This window comes from Eumetopias jubatus, unplaced genomic scaffold (assembly GCF_037043125.1).
Source record: "Eumetopias jubatus isolate StellerSeaLion01/CBP00866 unplaced genomic scaffold, mEumJub1_p1.0 scaffold_17, whole genome shotgun sequence".
NCBI lineage: Eukaryota > Metazoa > Chordata > Mammalia > Carnivora > Otariidae > Eumetopias > Eumetopias jubatus.
In genome coordinates, this window is record NW_028274823.1 from 31,960,367 (window position 1) to 31,975,332 (window position 14,966).

Below are 14,966 nucleotides of genomic sequence, written 5' to 3' on the forward strand. Positions count from 1 at the left end.
TAATGGTTTAAGTTTACAATGTTCTCACATCTGTTGCCTCTGTTAATCCTTACCAGAAGATCATGAATCAGGGAGGGCAAGCATAATTATGATTATTTCTATCACTGAGCATTCAGGGACAAAGTTATGGAGATTTTGGTTCCTTGTTTCAGACCAGAGAGGCAAAGCCTGTGGGTTCTCTGGGTAGCCGGAAGGGAGCGAGTAGAAAGAAGCAGAAGTGACCCACCGCTATGCTTGTGTGGCTGTCTGAAGAAAGCTGGCTGCAACGACATGTACTAGTCAAGTACTTTTTTTTTTTTTTTAAGATTTTATTTATTTATTTGACACACAGAGAGAGAGGGAACACAAGCAGGGGGAGTGGGGGAGGGAGAAGCAGGCCTCCCGCGGAGCAGGGAGCCCGATGCGGTTCTCCACCCCAGGACCCTGGGATCATGAACTGAGCCGAAGGCAGACGCCTAACGACTGAGCCACCCAGGCGCCCCTAGTCAAGTACTTTTTGATTGTCGCGCTGTACCTACTCTTCTAGGTATCTCTGTGTCAAGACAGAAAACGAATCTTGTATTTAGAGAGTTGTTCTTAAAGTCAATTTCAAATTCGGCGGTTCTGCAATTCTTAGATTTCACATCCGGACTTAATTTGAGCGTAGGCTGGGGATTTCTGACCAGAACCTTAAAAAGTGGGTGAAATCGGAAAGGTTCATCAAAACAAGAAACTACAACTCCCAGCAGGCCTCAAGGCTGGGTCTTCTCCCCAACCCTTTTCCGCCTGGGCTGGGGGCGACCAATAACCGTTAGCTATTTGAATAGACCAATAAGATCATGAAGTTGTTTAGTCATACAATCACACGGAAGAGGGGGAAACACCTTAGCCAATCCAAAGGCGTGGAGGCGGGACCGGAGATGGGGGCGGTGAAAGAAGTTTGCTGACTAAGATGGCGACTGAGGCGCAGAGTGTAGGGGAGGTGCCAGCCCGTGATTCCCGCCCGAGGTGAGCCGAGTTCTTGGTCCAGCTGCCTAGGAAACGAGGCCGTGGGCTGGTCGTACTGACGCTTTTCCTTTGGGTCATAGTGACCCAGCGCGGCCAGGCTTTGTTCTTTCCTCCTACGGCGTTTCGCCCTTTCACGCCTGCGGTCTGGCTCAGGAGCTGAGATCCATCTTGACCTCCGCTTGGTCCCGCTGATTGGTGCGAGGTCGGCCCGTGGCCGTGGCTGCAGACCGACGGGTTGCCTTTACGCTGAGACTCATTTTGGTGGTGAGGAGACTCAAGTCCAGAGCTGTTAAGCGAATTCCCTAACGTCACACAGTGCTGGGAGAGAGCTCTGTTAGTACCTTCTAATCTGCTTCGAGGCAGTTTATTGTGTTAAAGTCGGTGCAAGGGAGTGTCCGTTAGAAATGGGTTTGAGTTCTTGGGCCAATTAAAAAAATTTTTTTTATTGTGGTTTAGAATACTTAACATGAGGCCTACCCTCTTAGCAAATTTTTAAGTGTGCAACACAGTATTGTTGACTATAGGTACAATGTTGTACAGCATTATCTCAAGAGCTTACTCATCTTGCTTAACTACAACTTCATGCCTATTAATTAGTAACTACCCATTCCCCCTTTCCTGGCCCATGGCAACCAGCATTTCACTCTTTCGTTCTATGATTTTGACTATTTTAGATAATCTCCTATCAGTGGATACCTCATATATGTAAGTGAAATCATTTGTCTTCCTGTAACTGGCTTGTTTCCCTTAGCTGAAGTTAGTAAGCTTCATCCATGTCGCCTATTGTAGAATTTTCTTTTAAAAGCTGAGTAATAGGGGCGCCTGGGTGGCTCAGTAGGTTAAGCGTCTGCCTTCGGCTCGGGTCATGATCCCGGCGTCCTGGGAGCCAGCCCCGCATCGGGCTCTGTGCTCAGCGGGGAGCCTGCTTCTCCCTCGCCCTCTGCCGGCCTGTCTGCCTACTTGTGATCTCTCTCTCTGTCAAATACATAAATAAAATCTTAAAAGAAAAAAAGCTGAGTAATATTCCATTCATCTGTCCATGGACATTAATAATCTTGGTGATTATTAATTGTGCCTCTGTGAACATGAGAGTACTAGTAATTCTTCGAGATCCTGATTTCAGTACTTTTGGATAAATACACAGAAGCAGGATTGCTAGATCATACAGTAATTCTATTTTGAAATTTTTGAGGAACCTCCTTACTATTTTCTGTAGCACTTGCCGCATTCCCATCAACAGTGTACAGAGGTTCCAGTTTCTCTACATCCTCACCAACACTTGTTGCCTTTTGCTTTTGTTTTTGATGATAGCCATCCTGACAGGTGTGAGGTGATAAGGACTAAGGCAAATAGTCCTAGCCAGAGCAGTTAGGCAAGAAAAGGGATTAAAAAGGCTTCAGAATTGGAAAGGAAGAACTTAAATTGTTCCTGTTTGCAGACAACATGATCTTATATATAGAAAACCCTAAAGACTAACAGAACTAATAAACTTAGTAAAGTTGCAAGATATGAAATCAACATACAAAAATCAGTTGCATTTCTATATACTAACAATGAGCTATCTGAAAAGGAAATTAGGAAAACAATTTCATTTACAGTAGCACCAAAAAGAATAAAATACTCAGGCCAATTTTTAAACCTCTCTTTGCTTCAATTTCTTTACCTACAAATGGACATAATGATGTCTACTCCAGAGAATGTCGGGATTAAATTAGACAGTCTTTTTAGTGCTTAGCACTGAGCCTAGCAGGTAATAACCATTCAGTACGTGATAGATTTTCTTTTTCATGGTAGAACTAAAGAACAAATCAGAGGGATCTGCAGTTTAGGAAATCATAATTTTTACAGGCACACCAAAATGTAGCTTTTCCCAGAAAGAATTTCCAGGTGGTCTTGCCACAGTCTTGAGACTTTACATGTCTTAACTGATTACACATATACATTAGAATTTAGTAGAGTGCGTTTATTTACATCGTCTCAGTGTAAAGTGTAAACCTTTTGGTTTGGTGTCACTTGGTGCCGTTTGTATTGAATGGGAGATTCCAAGTCTTGGGAAGCTGGATTTATGAGTGGGCACTGGATTCGTTCCCTAGCTGAGATAGACATGTTTGAATGTGTTAATATCTTTTTTTTTAAGATTTTATTTATTTATTTGATAGAGAGCACATGAGAGGGGAGGGTCAGAGGGCAAAGCAGACTCCCTGCCGAGCAGGGAGCCCGATGCGGGACTCAATCCAGGGATTCCAGGATCATGACCTGAGTCGAAGGCAGTCGCTCAACCAACTGAGCCACCCAGGCGCCCTGAATGTGTTAATATCTTATAGGGAAGAGTTTTTCACTCCCAGAAGTGCCTATAAATGATTGATCATTTTTGCCTGGAAACTGTAGAGGGGATTGATAAATTCAATCAGCTCATCTCTCATCCTGCTCTAAAATCTTGAATTGTGATGAGAAGCTGAAGACAAAACATTATTCTATAGCAGGAGTAGTTTGAATTCCTTTCAAGGATGTTGCCAATTGAATTTAAATTTTAAGTGCTAGTATTAATTACGTGATCAACAGGTAGTCACAGAATCTTATCTGAATTTGAAACTTTTATTAATTTCATATCATAAAAGAATTTGGGTTTCTGTAATTTTTTACAGAGGGCAGGACACATGTATATTTTTATTACATATTCCCAATGCTTAGCTTTGTGTAGATGGTCAATACTGAATGAATAATAGTCCTATCTAAGACAAAATACTCCTTGTGGTGATAAATACCATACATATAAGTTTTTCCCTGCAGATATTAATCTTTCTAATGTTCTGTTGGTGGTGTGGCCCCTTGTATTCATTCCATAAAGAAGAGGAAAGAATTGTCTGATTTCACAGATCAGTATGTATTTGCACATTGAATGGAGAATATGTGATCATGCTTAAGAACTAGCTTTCTGTTTCTTCATCATTATTTTAAGCCTGCTTCTAATAATTAGCAGTGCTTTAAATTGTTTTAATCAAAGAACTAAATAAGAAAAAGTTGCGGGCGCCTGGGTGGCTCAGTTGGTTAAGCGACTGCCTTTGGCTCAGGTCATGATCCTGGAGTCCCAGGATCGAGTCCCACATCAGGCTCCCTGCTTAGCAGGGAGTCTGCTTCTCCCTCTGACCCTCCCCCGTCTTGTGCTCTCTCTCTCTCTCATTCTCTCTCTCAAATAAATAAATGTTTTTAAAAAAATAAAGCTTTAAAAAAAAAAAGAAAAAGTTGCTCTGGGGGCGCTTGGGTGGCACAGTTGTGTACGTGTCTGACTCTTGGTTTCCGCTTAGGTCATGATCTCAGGGTCCTGAGATTCAGCCCTGCATCTGGCTCCATGCTCAGTGCGGGGTCTGCCTGAGATTCTCCTTTTCCCTGACCTGCTTGTGTGCTCTCCCTCTCTCAAATAAATAAATCTTAAGCAAAAAAAGTGCTCTGCCTGTAAAGAATTTTCTGTTTTGACTTGTTGATGGTAAACACCTTTCCCCTTTATTTCCGGTCTTTATCAGGTAGAATAATGTTTTAAAATTTAACTAACTTTAATTATACCTTCAGGTTACTCTAAAGTGGACAATTCTAAAAGGGAATCTACAAATAGAAGCTATCCACTTTACTAATAGCAATATAAAAATAGTTGGAAGACTCTCAGAGTCCAAAGAGAGAAAAGGCTGAAGCAGGGAAGGAGTTATAGCCACCTCCCCACATAATTGGCAGTAGGGAAATACAGCTCAGTACTTTTTGAATTGAAAAGATATATAAAAAAAGTGATAACTATTATTAGATGAAGAGGGGAAATTGATAACAAAGAGTCACAGGGAATTTCAATATTCACAGGGAAAAAAGAAACCTGCTGTGAACCAGGAAAAGCAAATGGGAATATACAGGGTTGGAGGGAAACAAAGCAAGCCGTGGTAGTGCTAAACATGTGTCATAAGTTGTCATTTGTCATAAGTTGTAATTACTATGCCAGCAGTGCCCAAGTTTTGGGGCCCGAGCCTGCTCCTAGAGCTTAGGAACAGCAGGAAGCTTAGGAACAGACTACTGGATGCTTGCATCCCATTTTGGAAATGCTTTTGGAGGATTAGGAAGGTGCCCATAGATGGAGAAAGGGTCTTACATTCTGCTAATTTACATACACTTTAGATATGGAATATTGGTTACTAAACACATAATTTCCGGGATGCCTGGGTGGTTCAGTCAGTTGAGCAGCTGCCTTTGGCTCGGGTCGTGATCCCAGGCTCCTGGGATCGAGTCCCACATTGGGCTCCTTGCTCAGCGGAAGCCTGCTTCTCCCTCTGTCTGCTACTCCCCCTGCTTGTGCTCTCTCTCTCTCTCTGACAAATAAATAAAATCTTTAAAAAAAAGATTAAACACATAATTTCCTGAGGACTTTTTTGTTATATTGTTCTTTCTCTAATAAGACAGAAGTGTGGCCCTTCAAGAGAAGTGATAGACGGAACCTTTACTGACCTTAGGAAGACTTGCCTGTTCTCACATGCACAAGTGGGAAAACATGATTTAAAATATCTGAATCCCGTTTTGTACTTGTGCTTTCAAATCCTTTCTGAAGGGTAATGATGAATAGATTCTTCATTGGTCTTTCTTGAATCTGAATAATTATATATATATATTTTTTAAAGATTTATTTATTTATTTATTTGAGAGAGAGAATGAGAGATAGAGAGCATGAGAGGGAAGAGGGTCAGAGGGAGAAGCAGACTCCCTGCTGAGCAGGGAGCCCGATGTGGGACTCGATCCCGGGACTCCAGGATCATGACCTGAGCCGAAGGCAGTCGCTTAACCAACTGAGCCACCCAGGCGCCCTGAATAATTTTATATTTTTATTAATTACCTGGCTTAGAGACTTTGATCATTATACTTGTAGACAGGGCCAGTCTTGGTGGAAGGAGAGGGGAAGAAGAAATAGAATTTTAAAATTTGGGTGCCTGGGTGGCTCAGTCGGTTAAGCGTCTGCCTTTGGCTCAGGTCATGAACCCAGGATCCTGGGATCAAGTCCCAGGTCCAGCTCCCTGCTCAGGGGGAGTCTGCCTCTCTCTCTGCCCCCTCCCCCTCCCGCTTGTGCTTGCTTTCTCTTTTGCAAAAATAAGTAAAAAAAAAAAAAAATCTTTAAAGTTAATCTGCATAAACTGGTAAGTGGCTTACTTTTCTTTGCCTCTAACCTTTGGTAGAGTTTGTGAAATTAACAAATGTTAAAGATGGAGGTTGCTGGTTGGTTGTGTGGTCATCAGAGAGTGGCAGTCTGTTTTTGTTGTTATTATAAGTACAGACACTATTTTATCCATTAGATGGGTTTGAGGAGACCGACTCCATTCAGGCTCACAAGAAGCCAATTGATAAATGCAAATTTGGTAATTTGTATGAAGAATATGCAAGTAGGTATGTCAGCTTTCCTCATTTTTTTTTTTTAGATTTTATTTATTTATTAGAGAGAGAGAGAGAACACATGAACTGGGTGGAGGGAGGGGCAGAGGGAGAGGGAGAAGCAGACTCCCTGATGATCAGGGAGCCCAACTTGGGGCTCAATCTGCTTGATTCCAGGACCCTGAGATCATGACCTGAGCTGAAGGCAGATGCTTAAGGAACTGAACCACCTGGGCGCCCCTCAGCTTGTCTCATTTTATCTTTGGGAGGAACATACTATAATTGATTAAATTATTGCTTTTTCTTTTTTTTTTTAATCAGCAATGATCATTTTCTTCTTGAAGATACCCTCTGGTTACCTTGCTTGAACCCTCTTAACTATACTTTTATTAACCATCTTTTAGGATAGGTTTTTTTTCTAAAAATGCCAGAGTCCATCTATTTTGTGCTGTTGGTTTGCTAGTTTTACTTGATGTATCAGTCAGGGTTCAACTAGGACACAGAAACTATATAGTAATTTGAACAAAGAATGTTTAATACAAAGAATTATTAAAAAAATAATTATTAACTATAATGGGATTGGAGTAACAGGGATTGGCTAGTAAGATGTAAGAGAGATCTCTAAAGATTATACAAACAGATAATCAGAATCAGCATATATATATATATCAAACTCATCATGTTGTACACTTTAAATATCTTGCAATTTTATTTGCTAATTATACCGTGATTAAAAAAAAGGAGGGCCACCTGGGTGGCTCAGTCGGTTAAGCGTCTGCCTTCAGCTCAGGTCATGATCCTGGGGTTCTGGGATCGAGTCCCACATCAGGCTTCCTGCTCAGCAGGGAACCTGCTTCTCCCTTTACCTGCTCTGCCTGCCACTCCCCCTGCTTGTGCTCTCTCTTTCTCTCTCTCCGACAAATAGATAAAATCTTAAAAAAAAAAAGGTTAGAAAAAGAATCTACTATAATCCTTAGGGCTGAGGTAGAATGTACAAGGAAGAGATCCAGACCTTTAAGGCATGGCTATGGCTCACAATGGATGGCAGAAAAGTTGCTGTGGTAGAATTTGTTGGAAATTCGCCTTATAGAACCTACTAGAAATCCATCCCTGAGGGTACTGGGGAAAGCTGTTCACAGGGAAGTGTGTTGGAGGGAAGCTACTGGTTTAGGGATAATGCTGAGTGCTGGAGACTGCAGGAGGCTGTCACTGGAGAAGCTGCCCTTGCTGCGGGAGCTGGGTGCTGGTAGAGCTGTGCATACTGCAGGAGCTTGCCCAGCGGAGCGCCCTGGAACCAGGAAGGGAAAGCTGCTTCCTCCTGCAGTGTCTCTCCAGTGCTCTTTATTAATAACACTCAACATTGTGCCAGCTGGAGAAGGAAATATACTTAAAGGCTCCAGCTCCATTTTTTGCAGAGTAGGCAAGGATGGATGAGAGGTATTAAATCCATAACTGGCACATATGGAGAATCATCTCCCTCCGGTTCTGTGCTTCCCTTGCGGCAGCACTTCCTAAGACTTTTATAGACAAGTATGAGATAGTGTGTAGGATCTGAATGGACAAGGAGGGACAGAAACAAGTCAGGACAAGAAAGTGATTGGTGGTTAAATTTGCATTGACACAGTTACTTGCATGTAAGTTTGTGAAGGTCTGTATGCTTTGCAAATAGAATGACTGTTTCCTGGATTAAAGAACCTGGAGCAAGAGTCTTAAGTTCTGTTTAACCTAATAACTATTGTTTACCTGTATTTTATTTTTTGAGGTATGCTGGTATTTAAAGTATTAGTATTACCTTATTGATCTTGGCAGTTTCAGACTTGCAGAGATCCCAGAGGGTGTGTTGTTTATTGGTACTTTTCTCTCAGAGCAGTGTGGGTTTTTGAGCAAGCTACTTTCACATTTCCCGATCTTTTTATCTGGAGCTTCTGATAGTTATATGAGGTTTCAGAAATTGGTGTTTGTAATGATCTTGAAATATACATAATTTCAAAAGAGTTACTGCCAGGGTCTAATGTACAGTAATTTTTTTGGTCTTGTTCTAGGACTAGTTATTGTACCCGAATCTTTTGGAACACCCTTTATTATCCTGAATTTAAATTTAACATCAATGTCAGTTATTTGGTATAACACAGCATTCAGTTGAAAGTTTTGCCTTTTTTTTTAAGATTTTATTTATTTATTTGAGAGAGAGTGCCAGTGCACGGGAGCGTGAGCAGGGGGAGGGGCAGAGGGAGAGGGAGAAGCTGACTGCCTGCTGAGCTGGAAGCCCAAAGCTGGGCTCCAGCCGCTTGATCCCAGGACCCTGAGATCACAACCTGAGCCGAAGGCAGATGCTTAACGGACTTAGCCACCCAGGCGCACGGAGGGTTTTGCTAGCTAGCTATTTATTTATTTATTTATCTATCTATCTATTTATTTATTAATTAATTACTTTATTATTTTTTAAAGATTTCTTTATTTATTTTGAGAGAGTGAGAATGAGAGAGAGAGAGAGAGCACATGAGAGGAGGGAGGGCCAGAGGGAGAAGCAGGTTCCCCGCCGAGCAGGGAGCCCGATGTGGGACTCGATCCCGGGACTCTAGGATCATGACCTGAGCCGAAGGCAGTCGCTTAACCAACTGAGCCACCCAGGCGCCCTATTTTATTTTTTTTAAGATTTTATTTATTTTTTGACAGACAGAGAGACAGAGAGAGAGAGGGAACAGAAGCAGGGGGAGTGGGAGAGGGAGAAGCAGGCTTCCCGTTGAGCAGGGAGCCCGATGTGGGGCTTGATTCCAGGACCCTGGGATCATGACCTGAACCGAATGTAGATGCTTAACGACTGAGCCACCCAGGCGCCCTGAGTTTTGCTATTTTTTAAAAAGAACTTTTGAATAATGTAGAACAATGAAAATTGCTGAAATGAGTTGAGATGAAGAACCAAAGGCTGCATGCCGTGTGCTGTGATTGGTGCATTTGGCTGAACAGAAGTTCACATCTGTCAGGAAAACTAAGACTGGCTTATGAAAAACTGAGAAGCATTGGAAAAATGGTACAGAAGGGAGAAGCACAGGAGATAAGACAAAAATTAAAAAAGGACAATATGGAGAAGAGAGGGTGACTTTCTAGTAGAGGCTGCCAGCCACAGCCACAGGGGCAGGCTTTGGAGGCAGGGGTGATAATGAGCCCAGCAATAACTGATCTCAGAGAACAGAGATTTTCCAAGAAGGAGGTAGGGAGAGAGAATAACCAAAATGACCAAAGAGGGGCTTGGATTTACACTAGCAGCTGACATTTTTAACATTTATATTTGTTAGGATTCTTTCAGTTATATGTGACAGCAACTTAAATTAGCTTAAGCAAAGAGATGCTATTTGATTGGCTCAAGAAACTGAAAAGTGCAGGGGGTAGATCAAGCATGGCTTAATCTGTATTGAAATTTTCAAATCTCAATGTCACTAGGCATCTGCCTCTTACTTTCTTAGATCTGATTTCCTGTGTATTTGCTTTTTGAAAAGGTAAGTTCTTCACCAAAGATGGCAGTAATTGACCACCAGCAGCTTCAGTCTGGCATTCCACAGGTTTAGCCATCTTAGCATCCAGCAAGAGTCTTGGAGTTGAGTCTTTTTTTCCTGGTTTGATTTTATGGGCCTTTGCCTCAGTCAGCGAGGAGGGTAGAATGTTTTGATTAGTTAAGCCTGGGTCAAGTGCTCACACTTGCTGCCCAGGGAGTAGGAATAACCCATCAAACCACATATACTGAAAGACAGGGAGAGGTTATTGCCCAAAGGAAAATTGGGGTGATGTTATCAGAGGAAAGGGAAGATAGATGTTGGGGATGCAAAAATAATAGATGTCCACTGCACTGTCTTAGTAACCCCCTGTACACCCCCCTTTATTTAAGGTTATGTTTTGAAAAGGGCTTGCCGATAATATGTGGAGAACACATTTTATGTTTCTTAAAAAAAACAACCAAAAAAAAAAATTAAAAAGGCCCCTTATTGGGACACCTGGGTGGCTCAGTCGGTTAAGCGTCTGCCTTCCGCTCAGGTCATGATCCCAGGGTCCTTGGATCGAGTCCCATGTCGGGCTCCCTGCTCAGCAGGGAGTCTGCTTCTCCCTCTGCCCCCCCCCCGCTTATGCTCCCTCCCTCTCTCTCTCTCCCTCTCACACTCTCTCAAATAAATAAAATCTTAAAAAAAAAACAAAACTCATATATTAGAATGCCACCTTTTTAACACTACATCATCTCCAGAGTTGGTATCATTCAGAATGAATGGGAAAGTATATTGTGTTTTCCCAAAGTGGAGGTTGCTTAAGACTAAACACTTACAATTTCAAAGGATTTTTAGCAATTGCCCTAAGATCTCTTTATTATTTATTTATTTATTTTTAAAGATCTTATATATTTATTTGACAGAGAGAGAGAGAGAGAGACACAGCAAGAGAGGGAACACAAGCAGGGGGAGAGGGAGAAGCAGGCTTCCCTCTGAGCAGGGAGCCCGATGCGGGACTCGATCCCAGGACCCTGGGATCATGACCTGAGCCGAAGGCAGATGTTTAACGACTGAGCCACCCAGGCACCCCCTTAAGATCTCTTTAAAATAATGATGCTCCAGAGGCTAACGTGTGTGTGTTTGTGTGTGTGTGTATGTGTGTGTGTGTGTACATATGCAAATGCAATAAAACAAAAATTGTTTGCATCCTAATTTTCGGAGTCATCTCATTGGGCCTCCTAGGTGCTCATGTGCTAATTGTACCTGCAGTTGGCTACTTGTATTTTTGAAAATAGAGGTAGTTGGGGAAAAAAAAGAATAAAACCTTAGTGAATTTTAAGCTTCCGGAGGCCAGCGACTTAGCTTAGTATCTTGTCCCTATACCTTAGAATTTCTTAAAATTACAAAGCACTCAGTAGATTGTGGTTAGTTTGATTTTAAATGACACATGAGTAACTATAATTTCACCTTCTTATGCTTGTTGATGAAGAGATTTATGATTAGGTTCATAGAATATTGACTAGGGTAATAGAAGCTCTTTTTTAAGAACTTGTGTGAGATACAAATGTCATATGCCAGAGCAAAAGCACTTGCTGTCTCTCTCTTGGATAGGATCACTCTGGACTTTGGAACAAATGGATTTAGAAGTAGTCTTTTGGAACCTGATGTGATCGTACATAGAAGTATTTTGTGTATTAGTTGCCTGAGGCTCATGTTATTTAAAGTCTGTTGGAAAAGAGTCTCCTTAAGTTTGGACTACACTTTTCTGAGTGGTAAACAACTTTTAGGTAATGGTAAGAGAGATACTGTATTGTCAACAAAGCATTTTATGGAACTTTCTCCAAATAAATAGGAAATTTTGATGTTATTTTTCTAATACAAATAAACTTTCTTCTTATTCTGCCTGAGGGAGAAAAATTGAGAGAGGTTGATGGCAACAGAATTAATACCAATTCTTGTGAAACCCAAAAGGATAAAAATTGACAAGTAAATAGATGTCAATAAATTTGTGTTAGTGATACTTGGAGGAAGTATAATTCGCTTTCTTGACAGAACATTGCCTTGTCATTCCATAGGGCGAAATCTTAGGTCAAGTGTCCAAAAAATGTTAAGGTTAAGAAGATAAGCAATCAGGAATTCTTTAATTTCTAACTAGTTTAATTTAATTCAGATTAAGTTGCTCTAGTACTTTGAAATTAGTTTGAGATCAAATATAGGGGTCAGATATGCTTTTGCAGACTTTTGGAGTCTAAATTAGAGATAAGAGGTCCTAATTACAAAACCTTGGACAGCTACTCTAAGGGCAGCCCTTAGAATGTAAATGTTTCAAAATTTTTGTCTAAGAAATTGGATATAATTTCCTGAAATCTTGTGGTACTACTTACCAACTTTCAACTGCTTCTGTTACTTAAAAATCCTGGCAGCTTGGGCACATGGGACCTGTTTTATCCTTTCTCTATATATACAGCTTTCATGATACCAGTTTAAATTTGATATATAGAAAAAGGGAGGAATAATAACTTCTTGTTTAATATTTATATGTATTCTTATCTAACAGCTCTCCCAGAAAGCGACACAATGAAAGCCATGTTTCAGAGCCAGAGGGTTGAAAAAGTAGTAAGAGAGTACATACTTCTCTTAGGGTGGTAAGTCAGATTTAGACAACTTTAAATATAGCTTGTATTTTGATAGATGTTGCCAAGGTTGTGGTTCTTGGAGAACAAATCAAGTTAAGCAATTCACTAGGGAGGAAACATTTCGTTTTGTGGGTATGCAGTTTTGGTAGCAGTCAGCCAAAAGATACATCTGCAGGATAAGTTTTTTTTTTCCCCCCACTGCCTTGAATTTTGCAGATTCATGGGTCCAACATGCCTGAAAAGCACTTGCATTTCATTATTCTGTAATTGATTTTTTTCAGCTGTGGATTCTGTTTCTAGTCCTTTCACTAAGCAGATCGCCTTACATGTAGAGTTCCATCTAGTGGTAAGAGTAATCACAGCAGATGATGAGTAGGTAATGAAAATTGTTTTCTTTTCTTTTCCTTTTTTTTTTTTTTTTCCAGTGTAAGCTGTACACCCAATGTGGGGCTTGAGCTCACGGTCCTAAGATCAAGAGTTGCATGCTCTACTGACTGAGCCAGCCAGGTGCCCCCAAATTATCCTTTTTGATAAGCTTTGCCTCTTACCCTTCTTTGGGATGGTTGCCTAATACATGCATTTAAATACTAGAGTCCTTGCTATCTCTGTATGCCTATATACCTAACTACTAATTCTCCTGGTTCTGGTCATCTATGCAAAAACTTTTATGATGAGGAAATTAACCATTACTATTAACTTTGATTTTCTATGATATTTACATCAAGTAGTAGCAAGATTTAAGTCAAAGCTACTTTTTTTTTGTCTTGAAAGATGTGATTCTACATACAAGTATGTAGAATAATATAATCAATATTTTCCTATTGCCCAGCTTCAACAAACCTTAACATTTGCCATATTTACTTCAAATGAATCTCCCTTTTTCCATAGCTCAGTGATTTATCACAAAAATATTGCTAGCACCATGGAAATTCCCCTCATACCCTCTTGCCTACTCTTAATCACTGTCCCCCAAAGGTAGCCATTATCCTGGATTTTATGGTAAATATATCTTTGATTCTTTTTACAGTTTTACCACTTAGCCAAGTATTGCTAAACAATATGCTTTTGTCTATTCTTAAAATTTGATGTAAATGTCATTGCATACTTAGTAAGTAGTGTGTGGGTGGGTGGGTGTGTGTGAGACTTCTTTTGCTCATCGTTATATGTGATTCATCCATGATGGTGCGTATGTCTGGAGTTTGTCCATTTTCGTTGCTGTAAAATATACCATTATATATGCCACAATTTAAAAAATCATTCTGCTGGATGTTTTGGCTGTTTAGAAATTAGTGTTTCAGTGAACATTTTTTTTTAAAGATTTTATTTATTTGAGAATAAGAGAGAGCATGTGAGCATGTGCGGGGGGAGGGGGAGAGGGAGAAGCAGACTTCTCCACTGAGCATGGATCCGGATGCGGGGCTTGATCCCAGGACCCTGAGATCATGACCTGAGCTGAAAGCAGATGCTTAACCAACTGAGCCATCCAGGTTCCCCAGTGAACATTCTTGTTTGTGATTTTTGGTGCACCTGTGGCTACACATGTTAGGCATGTTTTAGAATTGATGGGGTCATAGGACATACTTTTGTTCAACTTTAGTAGATAAGACCAGTTTTCCAAAATGGTTGTACCAATTTATAGCCCTGCTTTCAATATAAAAGAGTTACTGTTAGTTTCTCTAAACCTTGGTATTGTCATTCTCTTTAATTTTAGTCATTCTGTTGGATAATAGTATGTCATTGTTTTAAAACTTGGATTTCCTTGATATCTAATGATATTAAGCAGTTTTTTTCCTTCATGAATATATTGGGTATTTGGTACTTTTTCTTTATAAAGATTTTGTTTATTTATTTATTTGAGAGGGATAAAGTGAGAGAGTGTGGTGCACACTTGCTAGCCGGTGGAGGGGCAGAGGGAGAGAGAATTCTTAAGCCGACTCCATGCTGACCCTGAGATCATGGCCTGAGTCTAAACCAAGAATTGGATGCTTAACCTACTGAGTCACCCAGGTGCCCCTTGGCTACTCTTTTCTTATGAGATTTTATTGAAATTTCATGCCTGTTTTTCTTTTCTTTTAAAGATTTTATTTATTTATTTGACAGAGAGAGACACAGCGAGAGAGGGAACAGAAGCAGGGGGAGTTGGAGAGGGAGAAGCAGGCTCCCTGTGGAGCAGGGAGCCCGATGTGGGGCTCGATCCCAGGACTCTGGGATCATGACCTGAGCCGAAGGCAGGCACTCAAAGACTGAGCCGCCCAGGCACCCCTCATGCCTGTTTTTCTGTTGGGTTGTTTGTTTTTTCTTAATGATTAGTAGGAATTCTTAGTATATTCAGGTGAGCCCCCTTTTTTTTTTTTTTTGCTATATATTACAGATATATTTTCCTACTCTGTGGCTTTCTTAAGGATGTCTTTTGATAAGCACAAGTTCTTTTTTTTTTTAAGATTTTATTTATTTATTTGAGAGAGAGAGAATG

The 14,966-nt window shown here is 40.7% G+C and overlaps 1 protein-coding gene across 4 annotated transcripts in view; it reads left to right on the forward strand.

Annotated features, from left to right (window-relative positions):
• Nucleotides 1–913: 913 nt before the first annotated feature.
• ARHGAP19 (Rho GTPase activating protein 19) overlaps nt 914–14,966 on the forward strand; it is a 71,161-nt gene continuing 57,108 nt past the window's right edge. For all 4 annotated transcript variants that reach the window (XR_015767144.1, XR_003608370.2, XM_028098682.2 and 1 more), the window contains exon 1: nt 914–987. Coding sequence is in view for 2 of the 4 variants with exons in the window: in XM_028098682.2 (XP_027954483.1) it covers nt 932–987 (56 nt within the window). In the remaining 2 variants the exon portion in view is untranslated. The remainder of the gene's footprint in view (nt 988–14,966) is intronic.